At 64.4% G+C, this 17,695-nt stretch overlaps 1 protein-coding gene across 1 annotated transcript; it reads right to left on the reverse strand.

Annotated features, from left to right (window-relative positions):
- Nucleotides 1-2,697: 2,697 nt before the first annotated feature.
- LOC308353423 (vomeronasal secretory protein 1-like) lies at nt 2,698-6,612 on the reverse strand (the record flags this gene model as incomplete). Its single annotated transcript, XM_080820259.1, has 6 exons — nt 2,698-2,837; nt 5,190-5,291; nt 5,383-5,493; nt 5,759-5,829; nt 6,052-6,191; nt 6,484-6,612. The coding sequence occupies 6 exons, from the start codon at nt 6,610-6,612 to the stop codon at nt 2,698-2,700; spliced, it is 693 nt and encodes a 230-aa protein (XP_080676385.1).
- Nucleotides 6,613-17,695: the final 11,083 nt, after the last annotated feature.

Consider the following 17,695-nt stretch of genomic DNA (forward strand, 5'->3'; position numbering starts at 1 on the left):
CCGGCTCTGTGCCATTTGGCAGCAGGGACCCCAGCAGCACCCCACTGGGAAGCCGAGCTCATCAGGGTGCGCTCAAACGACCTTGGCGACTTCGCCCAGGAATGACCTCTTAAATCGCCTTCTCTTGGGCGTTCTCAGCAGTGTCTCCGGACGTGCGGACCACAGGGACTTTGTTAGTGGACAGCACGACTCCGACTGCCTCCCTTCCCGGCTGCCGCCCCCTGCCCGCACTCAGCTGCGGGAAAGGGGATTCAAATGCAGACACGATCCCGTTCACCTTTTCCAGGAACCAGAAGGGATGAACCTCGACAGCCCCCATGACTTAGGAACCTAGAGGTTCACTGAAATCTCCTGGGGGACTTTTCAGACCCACCGAGGCAGGGACGGACCCATCGGGCCCGGGTGGGAGATGGTCCCCAGAGGTGTGAGAGGTGTGCTCGTGGCCCACGGCCTTGTTTAAAATGCCAGCCCAGCAGAGGAGCTGCTCTCCTCATTACAGAGGCCAGGGAGGGCTCCAGGGAGGGCTCCAGAACGCTCCACCAATGACAGAAGGAGAACCACAGGTCCGTGGAGGGCGCAGTCCAAGGGGGGTCGTAGCCGTCCCCTCGTCTCTGCCCACGTGAGTTTCCATATTAAAACAAAAACAGAAATGAAACCAACCCATGATCACTCTCAAAGGTGACCGCCTGGTGAGTGTGCCCTGGGGGGGTGGGGTCCCCGGATCAAAATGGGCTTCAAGCCCCCCGGGGTCCTCACGTCTTACTCCGGGGTTCCCAAGCTCTGGCAGCTCCAAACCCTTTCCCTGCTCCCCCGTACTGGCCGCCCGCACAGCTGCGGATCCCGCCCCGGCTGCGTGTCCCCGTCCCCGCCGCTGTGTCTGCCCTGCAAGGCTAAGGAGACTCCTATTTGCAGTTTGCTAAGAGGCGCGGCGCTGCGGGTGCCGTGGGGCGCCGCTTTTCACCGAACGCCGTTTTGGCACCAGCCGCAGGGACGGCCTAGGCGTCCCTCTCGGAAAAGAGCGGCGGCTGCGGGCTGGCGAGCCTTCCGGTGCGGCGGGGAGGAGCTGGCGGGGGCGGGCGAGGCGCGGCCAGCGGCTTCCGTGGGCGGAGGGCCTAAGCTCGCCCACTAAAACCGTTGCCCCCGAGCCAGTCACGCGGCTTCCCACGGTCAGACTAGAGGACAGAACAGCGGCTTACGGGCTGGCGGGAGGGAAGCCGGGAGACCACGGCAGGCAGAGGACTCGACCGTGGGTGCAGAGAGCCCGGGGAGCCCGGACGCGCAGCAGCCCACGTGAGCCGTGTGGCCAGCTGCGAGGGCAGAGGCCAAATCCTTCCCTCCCGCCTCGCTCCGGCATCGGACAGGTACACGTCGCCAGGAAAGCCGAGGCTTTGTCGGGAAGAGCAGCCAGACGATAAAAGAGCAAGAAAACAAAACAAGCCCAGGAACCGCATCAGCAAAGTTTAAAACGCACGCGCAGAGGACCCACAGACAGCTCGAATAAATGAAGGTTTACGACTTTGTATAAGAAAACCCATAATAAGGTTTCCCCGTTAAAAATTATCAGTGGAATAGTTTTTGAAAATTGTTTATTGTGGGAACATACATGTGATGTAACGTTGCTGTCTTCACTGTTTCTAAGTGCACCGTCCAGGGGCATCGGTGGGCTCCCACTGCTGGGCACCGTCCCCTCCGTCCGTCCCCAGGACGTGGTCATCATCGTGGTCATCGTCATTGTCCCACACTGGACTCTGTCCTGCCAAGCCCTGTTCCCAGCCCCCGAGACCCCACCTCTGCAGGGCCGGCCCCAGCACCTTGATGGGCCCCAGGTCCTCCTGCCCTCCTCCTGCCCCGCCTCTCTTCCCAATGGTGCCCCCAGAGGACACAGGGAGGAGGCATGTGGGGTCCGTGGGAAGCCGTGTCCTGGAGGCCTTGGAGGGCAGGCTCAGCCCCACGGCCAACGGGGCCAGCAGCGTGCTCGGGGACCCTCCCTTCTGCTCCTGGCTGCCAGACCTCTGGCTGCCCATGCATCCCTGGCCATGGGCCGACCTAGAGACAGGGTCCTGCCTTTGTCACCTTCACAAAGGCCCCTCCCTGCGTTTTGCAGTTTAGGTGGTGGTTAAGTGGCTTTGTTTGGATCCTATGAATGGATGTTCTTAATTATGTATAATTAGCTCTTGGGTTTGGCTCCTTCCGAGAAGCCCCGTCTGGAAGGGAGAGTGTTACCAAAGCAGGAAGCAGCACGTCTCCGAGTTAGGAGCCTGGGAGAGGAGAGGGTAGCCTCCTGTGTGCCCTCCAGTCCCTCACAGTGCCTGCCCTGGGAGCCCCGGACAGGCCCTGCCTCCCCCCCACCACCCTGGGGCCGATGTTCCCCCCGGACCTCCTGGACTCCAGGCAACGTGTCCAGCTCCAAATGGCCCTGTCTTGGTGCCCTTTGCATCCATCGAGGACCAGCCTCTGTCCATCTCTGTGGTTCCTGGCGGAGACGTGAATGGATGAGGGGCCGGTCAGGCCCCCGGAGTGGGAGCCACTCCTCCCCATCCGGGGGGCCCGGTGTGTGCCCAGTCCTGGAAGTGGCAGATGTGAGGATGGGGGGACAGCCGAGGGGGCCACACGTGGAGGGCTCCCCTGGACTCCCCTGGCCTTGCTGATGGAGGTCGGGCCACGGACAGGTCCGTGTTTCGTTACATGAATTTCGCCTCAATAAAAGACGGAGGGAGGAGTCCGCGCGGCTGGACTCGAGACGCGGAGCACGGGGCAGTGGTGGAGACTTTTCCGGAACAGAGTGCGGACGTCGGTGCAGGCTGAGCGTGCGTGGCAGACTTGGCTCGGACCAGCCCCTGCGGGCACAGCGCCTGGGGGGGGCCGGAGGGGAGGGCTTCCCGGGCCTCCATGGAGGCGGAATCTGGCCCCCACCCCACCTGGCCAGTGACTGTCCTCCCCGGGACACTTGGGCCTCCTGGGTCCAGGCCTCCTCGCAAACCACTGCGCAGCACAGAGCCAGCACCTGGCCGGCCATCAGGCAGGGCTAGGGTCATTGGGAGGGGACGGTGCCGGGGCAGGAGCTGGGCTGGGCTGGGCTGTCCAGGCGGGAAAGTGACTCTACCACAGCCTCTGCCGCCTCCCCACTGGGGAGATGACCCCAAAACAGCCTCCGCAGACGCCCAGAGCTGGGCCCCAGGCCCCCTGCGGCTCTGCCTGCTCATCCTCCTCCTGGGGCCGATCTGCCCAGGACTGTCACTTGCCTGATCTTAGCACCCCCGCCCTGAGTTTCAGCCCCAGACCACTAAGGACCCTGGAGCCCCTTCTCTGGCCCTTGGGACAGCCCTGTGAGAGGGGACCAGCTACTTACAGGCACCAGGTAGACAAATGGAGCCAGGCCCTGGGCTCCCAGGACAGGGGGCCGGGATGGGACAGCATGCCTGGGGTGTCCCTGTGGGGGACCCAGCCAATGGCCTCACGCTTTCCCAGGGAAGTGGGCTGAGGAGCGTCGTTGCTACAGAAAGCCAGACGTGCAGCGCCGAGGCCGGCCAGGCCCTCTCGTTCCGCGCCCTGGACTGGCAGGGCTCTTGCTCTGCAGCAGGGACCCCTTGCCCCGTGTCTCCGGCCTGGGCCCTGCCGTCTGCCTTTGGGCCCTGCTGTGTCCGGGAGAGGCCCAGGGACACCTGTGATCTGGAAAACTGCTCCCCGTACCTCCTGCCGACAGGGGGGCTGGCCCGGTCCGCCCTTCCCACCCAAGAGGAGACCCCGCGGGCTGTGGGTCAAGATATTCACTGCAAACCTGCCGGTGCCGGTGATTTCGGAAAACTGCTGTGTTCGCACCAGAATGTGAAAGCAAGTTCCTCCTCCTGTGTGCCCTCCCCGGGCCTGGAGGGAGGGGGCAGGAGCAGAGTTGCGCCCTGGCTGGGGTCCCAGTGTCCTGCTGTCTGCGTTCCAGTGGGCCCCGGGAAGCCTGGCGTCCTGCCTGCGCCCTCACTCCTGCCACGGCCTCCAGCCCGTGGGGAAATGGGGGACCCAGTGAGCCCAACCTCTATGGCTCCCCACCTCTGCTCTGAACCTGTCAAGCTCACGTCCCTCTCCCCCGACCACAGAACCACCCAGAACCGGAGCTGCGTGGGCGTCAGTCCTGCAGAAAGCCCCCCCAGGACCCCCGGCAGAGCCGTAGCCACCCTCCGCCCGCTGGACCGCGGCCCCGCCACCGAGAACCAGGACATCGGTGGGTCCTCACCTCCTCCCGCCCTGGCTTGCCCACCCGAGGGACCCCACAGACAGACAGAGCCACCAGGGACTGCAGAAACCTTTTATGTGGACACAGGAGCGGGGCGGAGGGCCGGGGGGCGGGGAGCGGGGCCGGCAGGAGGGGTGGAGCGGGCCCGGGGCCCCGGGGGGGTGGCTCCTTCCACGTCCTGCAGGACGGAGGGTCCTGGGGCTGCTGTCCCGGGTCTGCCGTGGAGTGGATGGTTGTGCCTCCTGCCCTGGGAAGGAGGGTGTCGGTAGGCCGGGGGCGGGGGCTGCCGCACGGGGCGCCGGGGTGGGCTCGCAGGGGCCGCGGAGTCAGTCTGAGCCGAGGAAGGTCCTTCCGCATCCGCCCCCGACCACAGCTCTGTGCACGTGAGGGAGAAGCCCCCGAGGTGTGACTGCGGGGCAGGCCGTCGTGGGACCCCAGAAGGACCCCCACTTTGTCGTCATCTGGGCTGTGCTCACAGCAGATCTGGGGGCCTCGGGCACCTCAGGACACCTGCAGCTCCGTGTTAACGAGCCGTGTGACAGAGATCCTGGCGGCAGATGCTCACAGCGCAAGGGAGGTGGGCTGAGCCGTTGGGGCCTTGGGCAGGGGCCGGCGGGGACATCACGCCCACTGGACTCAGGATGGCCCAACGGCTCTGGGGAAGGCTCTGGGGGCCCGCGGGGTCCCTCCTGCCTGCAGGTTGGGGCGCCCCCGGGGATCCCGACGTTCCTCCAGGGTCACTCACCCTAATCACGTGTGGGAAGGTGTGGGAATGCATCTTTCTGCAGAAACGAAGAAAGAGCCCGAATGATGAGACCCCCCAGAGGGCCCAGCCCGCATCACTGCCCGTGGCTCACACTCGGCCGTGAAGACCCCTGAGACATGTCGCTGCACTGGTCTCTCCCCCAGGGGAGGAGGGGACCTGAGAGGGGCACGCGGGGACAGGGCAGAGCCGTCCTCTCACCCATCTGCGCAGGCGTGTGGATGTCCTTCTGGGGCAAGCCCTTGCGCTCGGTGAATTTCTTAAACGCTTCAAGAGCTTCTGGGTCCACGTCGGGGTGTCTGCCTGCGGTGAGGAGAGCAGGCGAGCCCGGGGTGTCCAGCGCGGACCCGGGGAGGACACGGGAAGGTGCACGTGGCAGCGGCAGGAACCTTACCCAGGAGCTTGGCTGTTCTGAATCTTTTCCTCTCGTGCCGTCCCTCGCTGTAAAGCATGAGGTAGTCCCGCACGGGAGTCTCCTCTACCTGCACGTGACTCCTGCCTCCAGCTGCGGGGGCCACGGAGGGGGCACGTGACCATCCCGATCCCAACAGAGGCCCCCCTGACGGCCACCCCCTGGGGTCCCCTCGCCCATCCCCAGGTTCCCCTCTCGACCTGAGCCCCAGGACTGGGGTCCCCAGCACCACGGCCCCCAGTCCTGGGCATAGGACCTGACCCGGGCCGTGGGGGTGGGGCAGAAGGCTACCTGGGGAGTGGGATGCTCTGGATTTGGGGGAGCACCACCCAACACCCCCCCAGCACCGGGGACTCACAGGTTCTGTATTTGCCGGGTGTGTCGGTTTTCTCCAGGGTGACTTCCACTTCACGGCACTGATCATTGATCCTGGAGGAGGGGACAGACGTCAGCTGGCCGAGGGCTTGGTGTCCGCCTCCACGTCCCGACCTCGGAGCAGTACAGGGGACCCCAACCCTGCCCGGGACCCTTCTACCTCCAGGGCTCGGTGGTGTTTGGTGTCACTCCACACCTGTGGCCAGACAGGAGGGCCCGGGGGGGTGCTGAGGCCGTGGGACAGGGAGGCCGCTGAGTGGCCTGGCTCGTGCTCACCGGTACATAGAGGAGGCGCGCACATGCCCGCTGCTCAGCACCGTGAACAGTATGGGGGACACCTGGGCCACTGGGGAGCCCGTCTCTGAGACGAGAGCACTGATGTACCACTTCCCTGAAATCTGAAAGACACGCGTCCTCTGTAGACAATGTCGCGCGTGTGACCAGCTCTCCAGGGCCCCGGTGCCCCCCGTAATTCCACCTCCGAATCCCACCAGACACTGCCAGCGCATCTGAGGCTCTTGGGGACACCTGCTCCCCTGACATCTCCGGGTCCCTTCCTAATTCCAGCACATTGCCCCAGCCCCAGCCCCGTGTCCCACGGTGCTGGCGACGAGATGGGGGTCCTTTTGGCTCTGAATCTTCCTGCTCTCCCTGACCATAGCCTGCAGAGGGTCAGGGCTGAGCCCAGAAATGGGTCTGACTCCTGACCACAGACCCTCCGCTGCCCCAGCCCAGCCCGCCCCACATGAGCCACACATCGGGGTCCTGGAAGGACAGGGGGTCCTGGGCCTGCACGGTGATCAGGCAGAGGGCTGTGGCCAGGAACAGGGTCTTCATCTCCGGGGCTCTGCGCTCACGCCTGCCCGACGAGTTGTCTCTGGGGCTCAGAGAGTCTGTTTGGGCTCCTCGCGGGGCTGCCCTTTATACCCCGGCCCCAGGTCCCCAGGGACTTGGCACGGACCACCTGCGATCCATGGCCAGCTGGCAGGGAGGGCCTAGGGTTTGGAATAACAGCTCATTAAGCCCTCAGGCCCGTGTGTTCCCAGGGTCACACATTCCCAGTGGGGCGTGATTTGTAGCAGGAGGCTCACAGAACGGGGTGGGCAGAGCTCTCGGAATGGGAGCCTCAGGCAGAAAACCAACAGTGTCGCCCCTCGGCTCATCCTGGGCCACCCAGGGTCTGCTCAGGCCTGCCCTCACCGCCTTGCGGGCCTCCGTAACTGCAGTTACCGGACCTGCCACGTTGCACCCTGGATTGTCCCCTAAGGGGCCCTATTTTGGGATTCAGGGCTCAACTGCAACCATGCCTCCCTGGGGAGAGGCCCCAGATGCGCTACGGGAATGTCGCCTTCCTCCCGTCCTGTGGGGTCTGTGGGACACTTCTGTGCTTCCTCTGGGGCTACTGTGACAAAGTACCCCAGGCTTGGTGCTCAGAGCCCAGAAACTTAGTCTCTCCCAGGCTGGGTGCACAGAAGTCTGAGAGCAAGGTGTCACTGGACTGAGGTCCCCCCTCCCCAGTGAGGCCCCAAGGAGGTAGTGGGGCAGAGTGGGGTCGGGGTCCCTGCTGACTCTCCCAGCTCCCGGAGGCCCCAGATCTCTGCTCTGTTCTGCTGCTTCTGTCCTGTGACCCACATCTCTTTTCTCCTCTGGGCACTGGCTCTGAGGTGTAGAGCCCGCGGTCCAGGCTGACCTGACTTCATGGTCTGTGACAGTCGATCACCTCTGCAAAGACCCTGTTTCTGAATCAGGCTCCAAGCTCCAGGCGAGTGTAGCTTTTGGGGGTCGCTGTCCAGCCCAGCACGCCATGTTCCCCTCTCCGCAGGGACCCCGCGTGTGTCTTTGTCTTCTCACGTGTTGCACCTCCCCCTGTCAGGGACTGGGCCCCCCTGCTCGCAGGGCGGGGAGGAGCTGGGCCCCGAGGAGCCCTGTCCTTCCCCCAGCGGCCCCAGGCTCACCTGCTGAGTGCTCCCCTCCCTCGTGGGGTCTGACCCACAGCCCTGGGGGGCAGCCCCACTCCCCCCATTTCACGCAGCCAGCTGAGAGGCTCAGACACCAAAGCCTGGACCCCGTGGTCGAGCCCCCATTGCACTCTGAGTAAGGACCCCGTGCTCCTTCCAGGACCAGGGCAGGTCCCGGGCTTGGAGCGTGTGTCGTACAGTCCAGAGCCGACCCCAGCAGGAGGCCAGGGCCGCAGGTGGGTGTCTCGGGGCCTCACGAAGGCGTCCTTGTGCATCAGGGCCCCTCCCCCACATGCTCTTTGCTGGGTGATGGAACTGAATGTGTCACTTGTGATTACCCTGGTAATTACCCCCTGGAAGGCATTCTGGAGCACAGCCTGGCCCTCCCCAGGGTGGGGAAGGGGCGGGCCCGATGCCATTTTAGGCCCAAGACCAGGAGGCCGGTCCAGACTTCGAGAAAGGCTCCCCTGTTCCCTGTGTGTGCTGAGCTTCTGCCAGGGGCGGGTGCGATTCCTGCCCCTACCACATCACAGAGAGGACAGGGGTGCCCTGAACCCCTTGATGTCCCAGCTCTGCAGAGACTTTGGCACTGACCCTCACAAGGGCACCAAGAGGCCCGAGAGGCAGCGTGTGTCCACAGCCCAGCTGAGGTTTGCTGGGACTCCGGGGCACTGGGGGACGCTGGCCGGCCACGGAGGACTGTGGGCCCCGCCCTGCAGGCGGACGTCACCTGATGCACATGTTTACAATTGTGGGTGTGATGTGGCTGTTGGGGAAGGACACACACATCAGTGGAGCAGAACAGAGAATTCAGACTCGGGGCCACATAATTGGGCCAGTTTATTGTTTGACAAATGTTCTGGAACTATCGAACGTACACACGCAAATAAAGGAGCCTTGACGTAAGCCTCATGCATTCCTTTACGAAAGTAGCTACATCGAGCACAGGCCTCCGTGTAACATAATTCAAGAGAAAATCTCAGGAGCTGGTGTCAGGCAAAGCCCTCTTAGACGCAGCACACAAAGCATCGTGCATAAGGACAAATCAGTGAAGTGGAGGTCATAAAAATCCAAAACTTCTGCTCTATAAAGTCAGTTGTTAAAAGAATAAAAGAATAAATAAAAAGCTATGTGCTGGGAGAAACAGCTGTAAATTTCATAATCTGGAAAAGAACACATTTGAAACAATCCCAAACCTCAGCAGTAAAAAAGCAAACAACCCGATAAAAATGAGCGAAACACTTGAACAGACATTTCCCCGTAGCGAACATCTGGGTGGCAAAAGGCCCTGGAGCTGCGATGGTGCCACTGGCCACGAACGGGGTCAGCCACGCCGTCCAGGAGACGCGCTTCACGTCTGGAGTGTGCGACACCGAGCGGGACCCCAGTCCACAGCTGCTCTGGGGAGCGGCTCGGCGATCTCTGACAAATCCGGTTCTACACTCCCGTACAACGGGGCGACCTTTCCCAGCTCTGTATGTAGCAGGAATGAACACACAGGGCTGCGTGTCTGCAAACGTGCCTGGCAGCTCTAGTCATGATGGCTAAGAGCCAGCTGTGCCCCCGGGGGCCTTCCCCTTGAGCAGGTCGGACAAACCACTGCCCCTCCACGCGATGGAATGACAGCAAACGGAGTGAGGAGTGGACAAAGCCGACAGCTTGGGGGGCTGCAGAGTGAGGGCAGCCAGCCTCACGGGGCACCCCGATTCCGTTTATGTGACTTCTGGACAAGGCGGAGCCGCTGCAGAAGAGATGAGCGGTTGCCGGGGGGGCGGGGGAGGCAGCAGGAGGGAGGTTGTGCCGGTAGCGTCAGGGCATGGAACGGCTCTATGTCCCGACTATGCTGGTGGCTGCGCAAATCTATGCGTGAGCGGACGTTCGCAGGACTGTATGTGAAAACGCTGCCGGTGGAGGCGGACGAGGACCGCCCACGTGCCCCCAGCCCCGCCGGGAACCTGCCGCCTCAGCACCCTCTCCGCCAGTGCCAGAGCGCACGGTGTGTCCAGTTGTCCATCCTCCGGCCCTCAGGCGGCGTTTCCCTGCGCGTGTGCTCGTGTTCGCCCAGAACGCAAGGAAAGCCACTTTGTCGGTGGCAGACGGGGCCCTGGCGGCGTGGGGCATGAGGTGACAGCTGGGACACGGCACCTGCTGGAAGTGAGGTTTTGGGAACCCTGTGGGACAGGTGACCGGCTGACAGCAGCTTTCTGAAAGGCGCCATGGAACCTCGGGGCTCAGGTCAGTAGAGATCTTCTGCAAGGGCATTAGCGTCGCTGTGTCCTCCAGCAGCCTCTGGACCCAGGGGCCTGGCTCCGGACCCCAGTGCAAGGTCGTGGGCTGTGGGAGTGCACCGGGAGTGGAACGCAAACCTTGCCAGGTCTGTCCTATGAGAGTCGGGGAGATGACGAAGGAGTGGCCCGCGACACCCACGGTTGGGATGCAGACAGGAGCCCCAGTCTGGGTGTAAGGTGAGGACGGCGGCCCCCTCTCCCTGGGCAGAAGCAGCCCCTCCTGGCCTGCGGGAGCACCTGGCTCCCCACTCCTGGAAACCTTCGGCCAAGGCGCCGTGTGGGGTCGATTCTGAGGGGCTCAGAGGGCCGGCCTCAGCGTTGAATTGTGTGCGAGTCGCCCGTCTGCCAGGGCCTCCAGAGGCTGGACTGTCACGTCGCCTCCGGCCGCCGGGGGCGTCCTCCAACACCGACTGACGCCCGCCCTGTGGGCCGTCCAGGGAGGCTGAGATCCCAGAGCTGCTCTTGCTTATTTACTTATTTAAATATTTTATTTGTGTATTTGAGAGAGAGAGACACAGCGAGAGAGCGAGCACAAGCAGGGAGAGTGGGAGAGGGAGAAGCAGGCTCTGCGCTGAGCCGGGAGCCCGACACGGGAGTGCGTCCCAGGACCCGGGGTCATGGCCAGAGCCGGAGGCAGACGCTTCGCCCATGGAGCCCCCCAGGCGCCCCTCCCAGAACCGCTTTCAGCATGAAAGGAAGGGTCCCGTGTCGGTGGGTCGGGGTTCGGGAGAGCGAGCCCACGCACAGCTCAACGTAAAGAATTAGTAACCGGCCGTAGGGAGCGGGGACTGGAAGGGACGGACATCAGAGAGGACCAGCGGGTCCACCCGGGCTGAGGCCGGGGACCGCGTCCCAGAGCAGACACGGTGGAGTCAGACTCCGCAGGAGGGGAGAGACATTCGCCGGGCTTGGGGCTGGTGGGGTGGCTGGTGGGGTGGCTGGTGGGATGGGGTACCCGTGGAACTCTCCAGAAAGCCGCCAGTGGGTGAAGGCTGCTGGGTGTCCCGCTTGCTGGCAGGTGTCTCAGGGGAAATGAGAGAGGAGCAGGGGAGGAGGCAGACCAGGGCCGGCGCCCTCCCGGCCCGCCCTCTGCCCACAGGCCTGCGCTTGGATCCCACGTGGGAGGGCAGCGGGTCGAGCGTCAGGCCTCGCAGTGGCAATGGCTTCCCGGGAACCATCTTCATTCTGGGTTCCCTTCTTTCTCTAGGCCACTTGCCAGAGGGGCCATCCCTACGCTGGTCTCTGGGGCTCTGAGACTGGGTCCGAGGCTTTCGTCATGGCTGTCCCCGGGTAGGGCGGCGCCGGCAGGGGAGCCCCCGGGCGCCCCAGTTCCTCAGGCGCTCCCTTCTGCTCTACCCAGCGGTAGCAAGTCCCCCAGCTCGCCAGGACCAGTGTCGGCCTGGAGCCTAGAGAGAGTAACGGCGGCCTGGGGCTGGGTTATCTGAGTGTGTGAGGCATGGGGGAGAGGCAGGGACGCAGTGACGCGGGGCCCCAGGCATCTTGCCCGACCACGAGTCCCTCTGAGTCCCCGCTGGGCTCTCCTGGGGGCAGGAGCACACCCCAAGCAGCCGGGGCACCGCAGGACTGCCGGCCACTCGTGCCCTGGGCTAGCCCTCCACTGATCCCGGCCAAACGGGGGGGGGATGAGCGGAGTGCACGCCCCGGGAACCCCACCTGGGACGCCCACGTTCTGACTTCGCCTCGTAAAGCCGGCTCAAATTTCCCAGCCGCACTGACGTGCACTCCGAGGGCCCTGCAAGGATTTGGGGACAGTGGCCCTTTCTCAGCTCCGCATGCCCCCTTCTGTTGGGATTGTCAAGTGCTGGTCCTTTACCAGCTGCGGGCGCTCCACCTCCAGCTGTCCCCCCCGGGGGAGCGGGGTTAACGCTGGGGGAGCGGGGTTAACGCTGGACCGAGTGTGGAAACAGCGCTCCGAGGGAGGTCGGGCAGCACCGGGAGGAAGGTCACGCTGTTTCTGTCCCGAAGGCAGGCCTGGTCTCCCACAGAAACGCCGCGCCCCTCCCGGCTTGAGAACCAGGGGACGGGGGACAGGGCCATCGCGGCCACCGGAAAGGGAAGGGAGAAATCCTGGAAAGAAAGGAGCCAGGGAGTCAGAGCCCCAAGTACCGCAGGCGGACGGTCCGAATCTGGGGCTCACCCTGAAACATGAGCCCGCAGGGCGGACGTGGAGCCGCCCCGCAGGGGTGACAGGGCTAACCCGCCGTGCGGGGACCGCACGGTGAAGCTGGGGTCCACACGAGGTAAATGCCTGTTTATTTATTTATTTTTTAAGATTTTATTTACCTGACAGAGAGATCACAAGCAAGCAGAGGGGCAGGCAGAGAGAGAGGAGGAAACAGGCTCCCCACTGAGCAGAGAGCCCGATGTGGGGCTCGATCCCAGGACCCTGAGATCGTGATCTGAGCCGAAGGCAGAGGCTTTAACCCACTGAGCCACCCAGGCGCCCCGGTAAATGCCTGTTTAAAAGGGTAAAGTCCACATGCTCCTTTTCTGAAGATTTTATTTATTTACTTTTTAGAGAGACGCGGTACACAGCACACGGGACACGGAGGTCAGGTAGGCGTCGGCGCTCATCAGGGACCCCCGCGGGCAGAAGACGGTGGGCTGACGTCCGTGAAGGCTGGAAAGAAAGCAGGAGCCCGCCCGGAATCGCACAGCCGCTACCCTCCCCGGAGAGAAGCCAACGTGAAAACGCTGGGATGGGGGCACGCGGCGGGTTGGGAGTGCCGGGCCGGGCCGCGTCCGGGTGGGGGTCAGGGCCCAGGAGTGGGGGGCAGGTAGGGGAACAGGAAGCTCTGCTTTCCCCTCTCGGCCCCTCTACGGCGCGTCTGTTTGGCCAGCGGGCCCCCACGGGGAGTCGGGGAGAAGGGGCGCACGCGGCTGTGAGGTTTCTGCATTTCAGGAGAGCCCACGTGCTGTGGCCCCAGACGGCTCTGCTGAGATGCTGAGTGAGCCAGAGGTGGATGGGGGGCGGTCGGAATGGGTGGTGGCACTGGGGAGGGTCCTTGTGGACTCCCTGGTCCCTCAGAAGCCCTGAGGCCCGGCCGTGCGTTTTTTCTTTCTTCACCACCGGCCTGAGGGACATCCCCACTTCCAGAATGTCCCTCAACCCCCAGAAAGCAGTCCCAGCCCTGCTGCCCCCGGGACAGAGCTCAGGGGTCTCGGCAAGTCTCTGGCGGTGCTGAGGGAGGCTCTGGTCGGATCCCAGCTCGGGGAAGGTCCCATGGAGGTGACGCCATGTGCCTGGCTGAGCCCGGGCAGAGTTGGCCCCGTCGGCCTGGCCAGTCTGCGGGCGCAGGCTTGGGGCCACGTGCTGGAGCCGGATGCACCTGTCACTCTCTGTGAGTGGACGTCCGTCCAAGCCAGAGCCTTGGCGAGGAGCTGTGTTCAGCAGCATGCCCTTTGTCCTCACGGTGCCCACTGGGACAGCCGGGCTACCAGGGGCACATGGGGTCTTACAAGGGACATCTAAACTTATGTTCTCCCCAGACACCCTGGGACGAGGGCCTGGGACAAGGGACTGGGTCCGGTAGTCTGTCTGGTGTTGCCCAGGATGCGGGAGGAAGTGGAGAGACTGAGTCGGGGGTGGGGGCTTTGACACAACCGAGCCCCAGGCTGGTCCAGAGATGCTCTGCGAGCCACCACGGAAGTGCGGTGACGCTTGCCCAGAGGGACAGTGCACCGGCATTCGTGTCCATTCAGTGCCCTCACTGACGGAAGGCTGAACACCCCGTACCCCAACTGCCCTCCAGGCTCTGAGCTGTCTCCTGTGGCCCCACAGGAGCCATGAAGTGGAAACATTGCCCTGAAACCTGTGCATCACCACAAGTGACCTCGGAGCCTGGACTGGGTGTCTGTGCACCTGTCCCAGGTGACCTGGGAGCTGGGCGGCTGGACCCGGACTGGGTGTCGGGAGTGTCTGCTCCAAGGAGGCCTTCGGGGGCTGCGCAGCCTAATTACCCCGGGCCCCCCAGGTTGTGTCAGCAGCCAGTCCACAGAGGGAGCGCGGGAACGCCAGCCTCATTCCACGTGCATTATGTGGACATCACCAGCCCCTGGTACCCCGTCCCCGGTGCGGTCCCTGCCCGGTCCTGCCCAACAGCCCTCCGTGTTCAGAGCCTCGTAGCGGGAGCTCTCCCTCTCATCTCCAAGTGTCAGTGTGTCTCACTGTGTCGTGTTGGGCCATCGGAGATCGAGTCTTAGAAAACACCAGGAACCTGCAAAGGCGTCTGAACAGAGTCTGTGGTTCTTCTACCCCGGGGGTGTAACTCGCCTTCCCAAACCTGCCCGGACTCACGTGGCCAGCTTCGAGCCGCACCAGGGAGGGCGGGAGGTCCGACGGATCGGCCTAAGAAGCAGGGGCCGGCTTCCTTGGCCCCGACACAGCCCAGACCCCAGCCATACCCCGATCTGAGCTGCTGGCCCCCTCCCACCTCCCTGCGGCCCCGTGCAGGCTGCTTGGATACAGGACCAATGCCAAGGGCCCAGGGGACTCTGCAAACCCCGACCTGGGCCGAGGCTTCCCTTTGTTCCAAGCCTGACAAGTCTTACTTGGGTAGCTCCGTGGATCAGGCCTCTCGCCCAAGCACAGAACCACCCAGAACCTGAGCTGCGTGGGCATCAGTCCTGCAGAAAGCCCCCATGGGACCCCCCCCCACCCCGGGCAGAGCTGCAGCCGCCCCCACCCCCTGCTGGACCACAGCCCCGCCACCGAGCACCAGGACATCGGTGGGTCCTCGCCTCCTCCCGCCCTGGCTTGCCCACCCGAGGGACCCCACAGACAGACAGAGCCACCAGGGACTGCAGAAACCCTTTATGTGGACACAGAAGCAGGGCGGAGGGCCGGGGGGCGGGGAGCGGGGCCGGCAGGAGGGGTGGAGCGGGCCCGGGGCCCCGGGGGGTGGTTCCTTCCACGTCCTGCAGGATGGAGGGTCCTGGGGCTGCTGTCCCGGGTCTGCCGTGGAGTGGATGGTTGTGCCTCCTGCCCTGGGAAGGAGGGTGTCGGTGAGGCCGGGGGCGGGGGCTGCCACACGGGGTGCCGGGGCGGGCTCGCGGCGGCTGCGAAGCCAGTCTGAGCCGAGGAAGGAGAAGCTTCCCATGGGCTTCCCCGAGGCTCCCAGCCTGGGTGTGAGCCCGTGACGAGGTGACTGCCCTCCCGGGGGAGGGGCAGAGCAGGAGCCGGGATGCGGCTCTCGATTCAGGCTCTGATAGCAACTGGGGGGTCCCCAAAACTCCTGACACACAGCCGGGGAAGGACCCAGGAGATGCGCAGTATCCCACACACGGATGCCATATTTCTGGATCTCTGAAGCCAGTCATCGTGTGAACAGAGTCACAATGACCGTTTTGGGGCGAGGAGGGATTTCACACCCTGGGGCCTGTCGGGAGGCCCGTCGCCCGGCTGCACATCACCCTGTGGCGCGACCGCCCAGAAGGGGCTTTCCAGCTGCCAGGGTGGGGGCTGCTCTAGGAAGCGGAGTCTGCAGGCGATGCCCTCTGGGCTGGTGGCCGTGTCTGTCTGGCCCAGGTGGGACCCAGGGTCGGGGCAGACCACGTGCCTCCTGAGATCCCACGGGCTCCAAGGCCATTTTCGCATGTGTCCCCGGCAACTGTCCACTTACCCTAGTCTCCTCTTAAAGAGCAAGTTTCTGTGGGAAAAAAGGAGACGCACATGATCCAGGGGATCCCGGGGAACCCGTCAGCACCCCAGGGCCCTCACCGGCCAGCGTGTCAGCTAGCCCCGGAGAGAGCAAAGCCACAGTCAGATGCAGTGTGTTCTCCGAAAGCGTCTGCCGACAGTCCCACTGATGGGGCGGGGGGCGGGGGCAACTGGGCAGGACCGGCCGGGGCTTCCTTCCTACCGCTCTGTGTGGGTTCCAAGATGTCCTGGTTGAGTCCTTTGGCTTTTACAAACGTCTGAAAATTCTCCAGGGCCTCCTGGTTGTTCTCAGGGTGCCGTCCTGTTGGGGTAACCAGGAGACACGAAGCTGAGGGGCAGGCCCGGGGGCATCTCCTCCGCAGCCTGGGCTGGATCCCAGGCACCCGCGTGGGGGTTGCACCGAGGGCCCTGGGCCGGGAGGGGAGCCGGGCCGCTGTGGGCATCGAGCGGGAGCCCGCGCAGCGGCCCGGGAGGAACACGCCTGGGCATGCCCCTGGAGGGGAGCAGCTGCGGTCCCGCCCTGCCCCAGAGGCGTCCCCTTCCCGGCGGGACCCCGTGCCCTTGGAGGTCTGGGCCCCCAGGGAGGCGGTGGAGCTGCTACCCCGGGCGCAGCACGGCCGATCCCTGACACGGGAGTCCCTGTGCCCACAGCAGCTCTCTGCTCCCGCTGGGCTCCCACTGCTGGGACCTGGGCTGTGCACCCGGGGCCCGACGCCCAGGAGTTGGAATGAGGGCAGCCGGAGGGAGGCTGGAGAGGGATGGAGGGGAGGGGGGAGTCTGGAGAGGGAGACCGAGGGGAGGCAGAGCGTCTGCAGGGATGTGTGACCCTTACCCACGAGCTTGGCCATTTGGACCTGCTTCCCGTGGAGGTCGCCGCTACAGTAAAGGACATAGTGGTCCTTCGCCGGCGACGGCCAGATGTACACGACCCGCGTGCCGTTGTCTGTGGGAGGACAGCAGCACACGTCCGTCCGGGAAGAGCCACAGGATTCTCCAGAAAGAACCCGCCCTCACCTGGGTTCGGCTTGGCAGACCGCCCAGCCCCCACGCGCTCCCGGGCTCCCCACCCTGCCCCGAGTCACCGCACCCCACACGTGGGTCCCAGAGAAGTCTTGGGCTGTGGGTCTGAAGAGCTTGGGGCACGGGGCGCTCAGCCCCCCCGACCACCAAACATGACTGTGCTCTTGGCCCCTGACATGGGCACAGCCGTCACCGGAAGTCCCTGGACAGGCCCGTCCCTCCTAGAGACAAATGTGTCCCTAGAACTGGGGCCCGTCCGTGTCTGTAGGGCAGTTTGGCTCATGAGAGGAGACAGTAGGTTTAAGGGGTCAGATAGGAGCAGACTTCTCAGGTTGGAAGGCCCCTCTGCCTGTGTATGGGGGCGCGCGGCCTGGCCGACCTCCAGGACTCACAGGCTGTGAATCTGCCGGGCTCGGGAGTTTTCTGCAGGACCACTTCCATGTCCCGGCACTGACCGTTTATCCTAGAACACAGGGGCCACGTGGGGATGCCGCCCTGGGCTGCCCCTCCTGCCTCCAGCAGCCCTAGAACAACGCCCTGTGAAGTCCTGGGTCTGAGACAGAGTCACAGGCGTCTCCCACCCTAGGTCCCTGCTGGACGCACATGCCACATGGGGCAACTCCCCAGGGCTCCCCCAGGGGAGGAGACAGGGCCATCGCACCCCCAATCAGCCACTCTGGCCCTCCGGGGCTTCCCCCCAATCTGTGCCCCTGTCAGTGAGGCAGCCCCATGGCAGGGTCCCCCAACGCTGCCCGGTGCTGAGTGTGAGGCAGGATTACGAGGGCACCAGCGCTCACTGTTCGTCCCACCCAGACGCTGGCTCTCCGGTATTGGGGGGGGTGCTGGGGGCGGTCACAGGCCCCCAGGCTGCTGACACTTACAGCATGGTGATCTTGGCTTCCAGGTCACCGCCCTCCAGGACTGTGAGGATCATGGGAGTCACTGACTCGGGTTTAATCTCCGGCAGGTCCTGG

Source organism: Martes martes (genome assembly GCF_963455335.1).
Source record: "Martes martes genome assembly, chromosome: 12".
Taxonomy (NCBI): Eukaryota; Metazoa; Chordata; class Mammalia; order Carnivora; family Mustelidae; genus Martes; species Martes martes.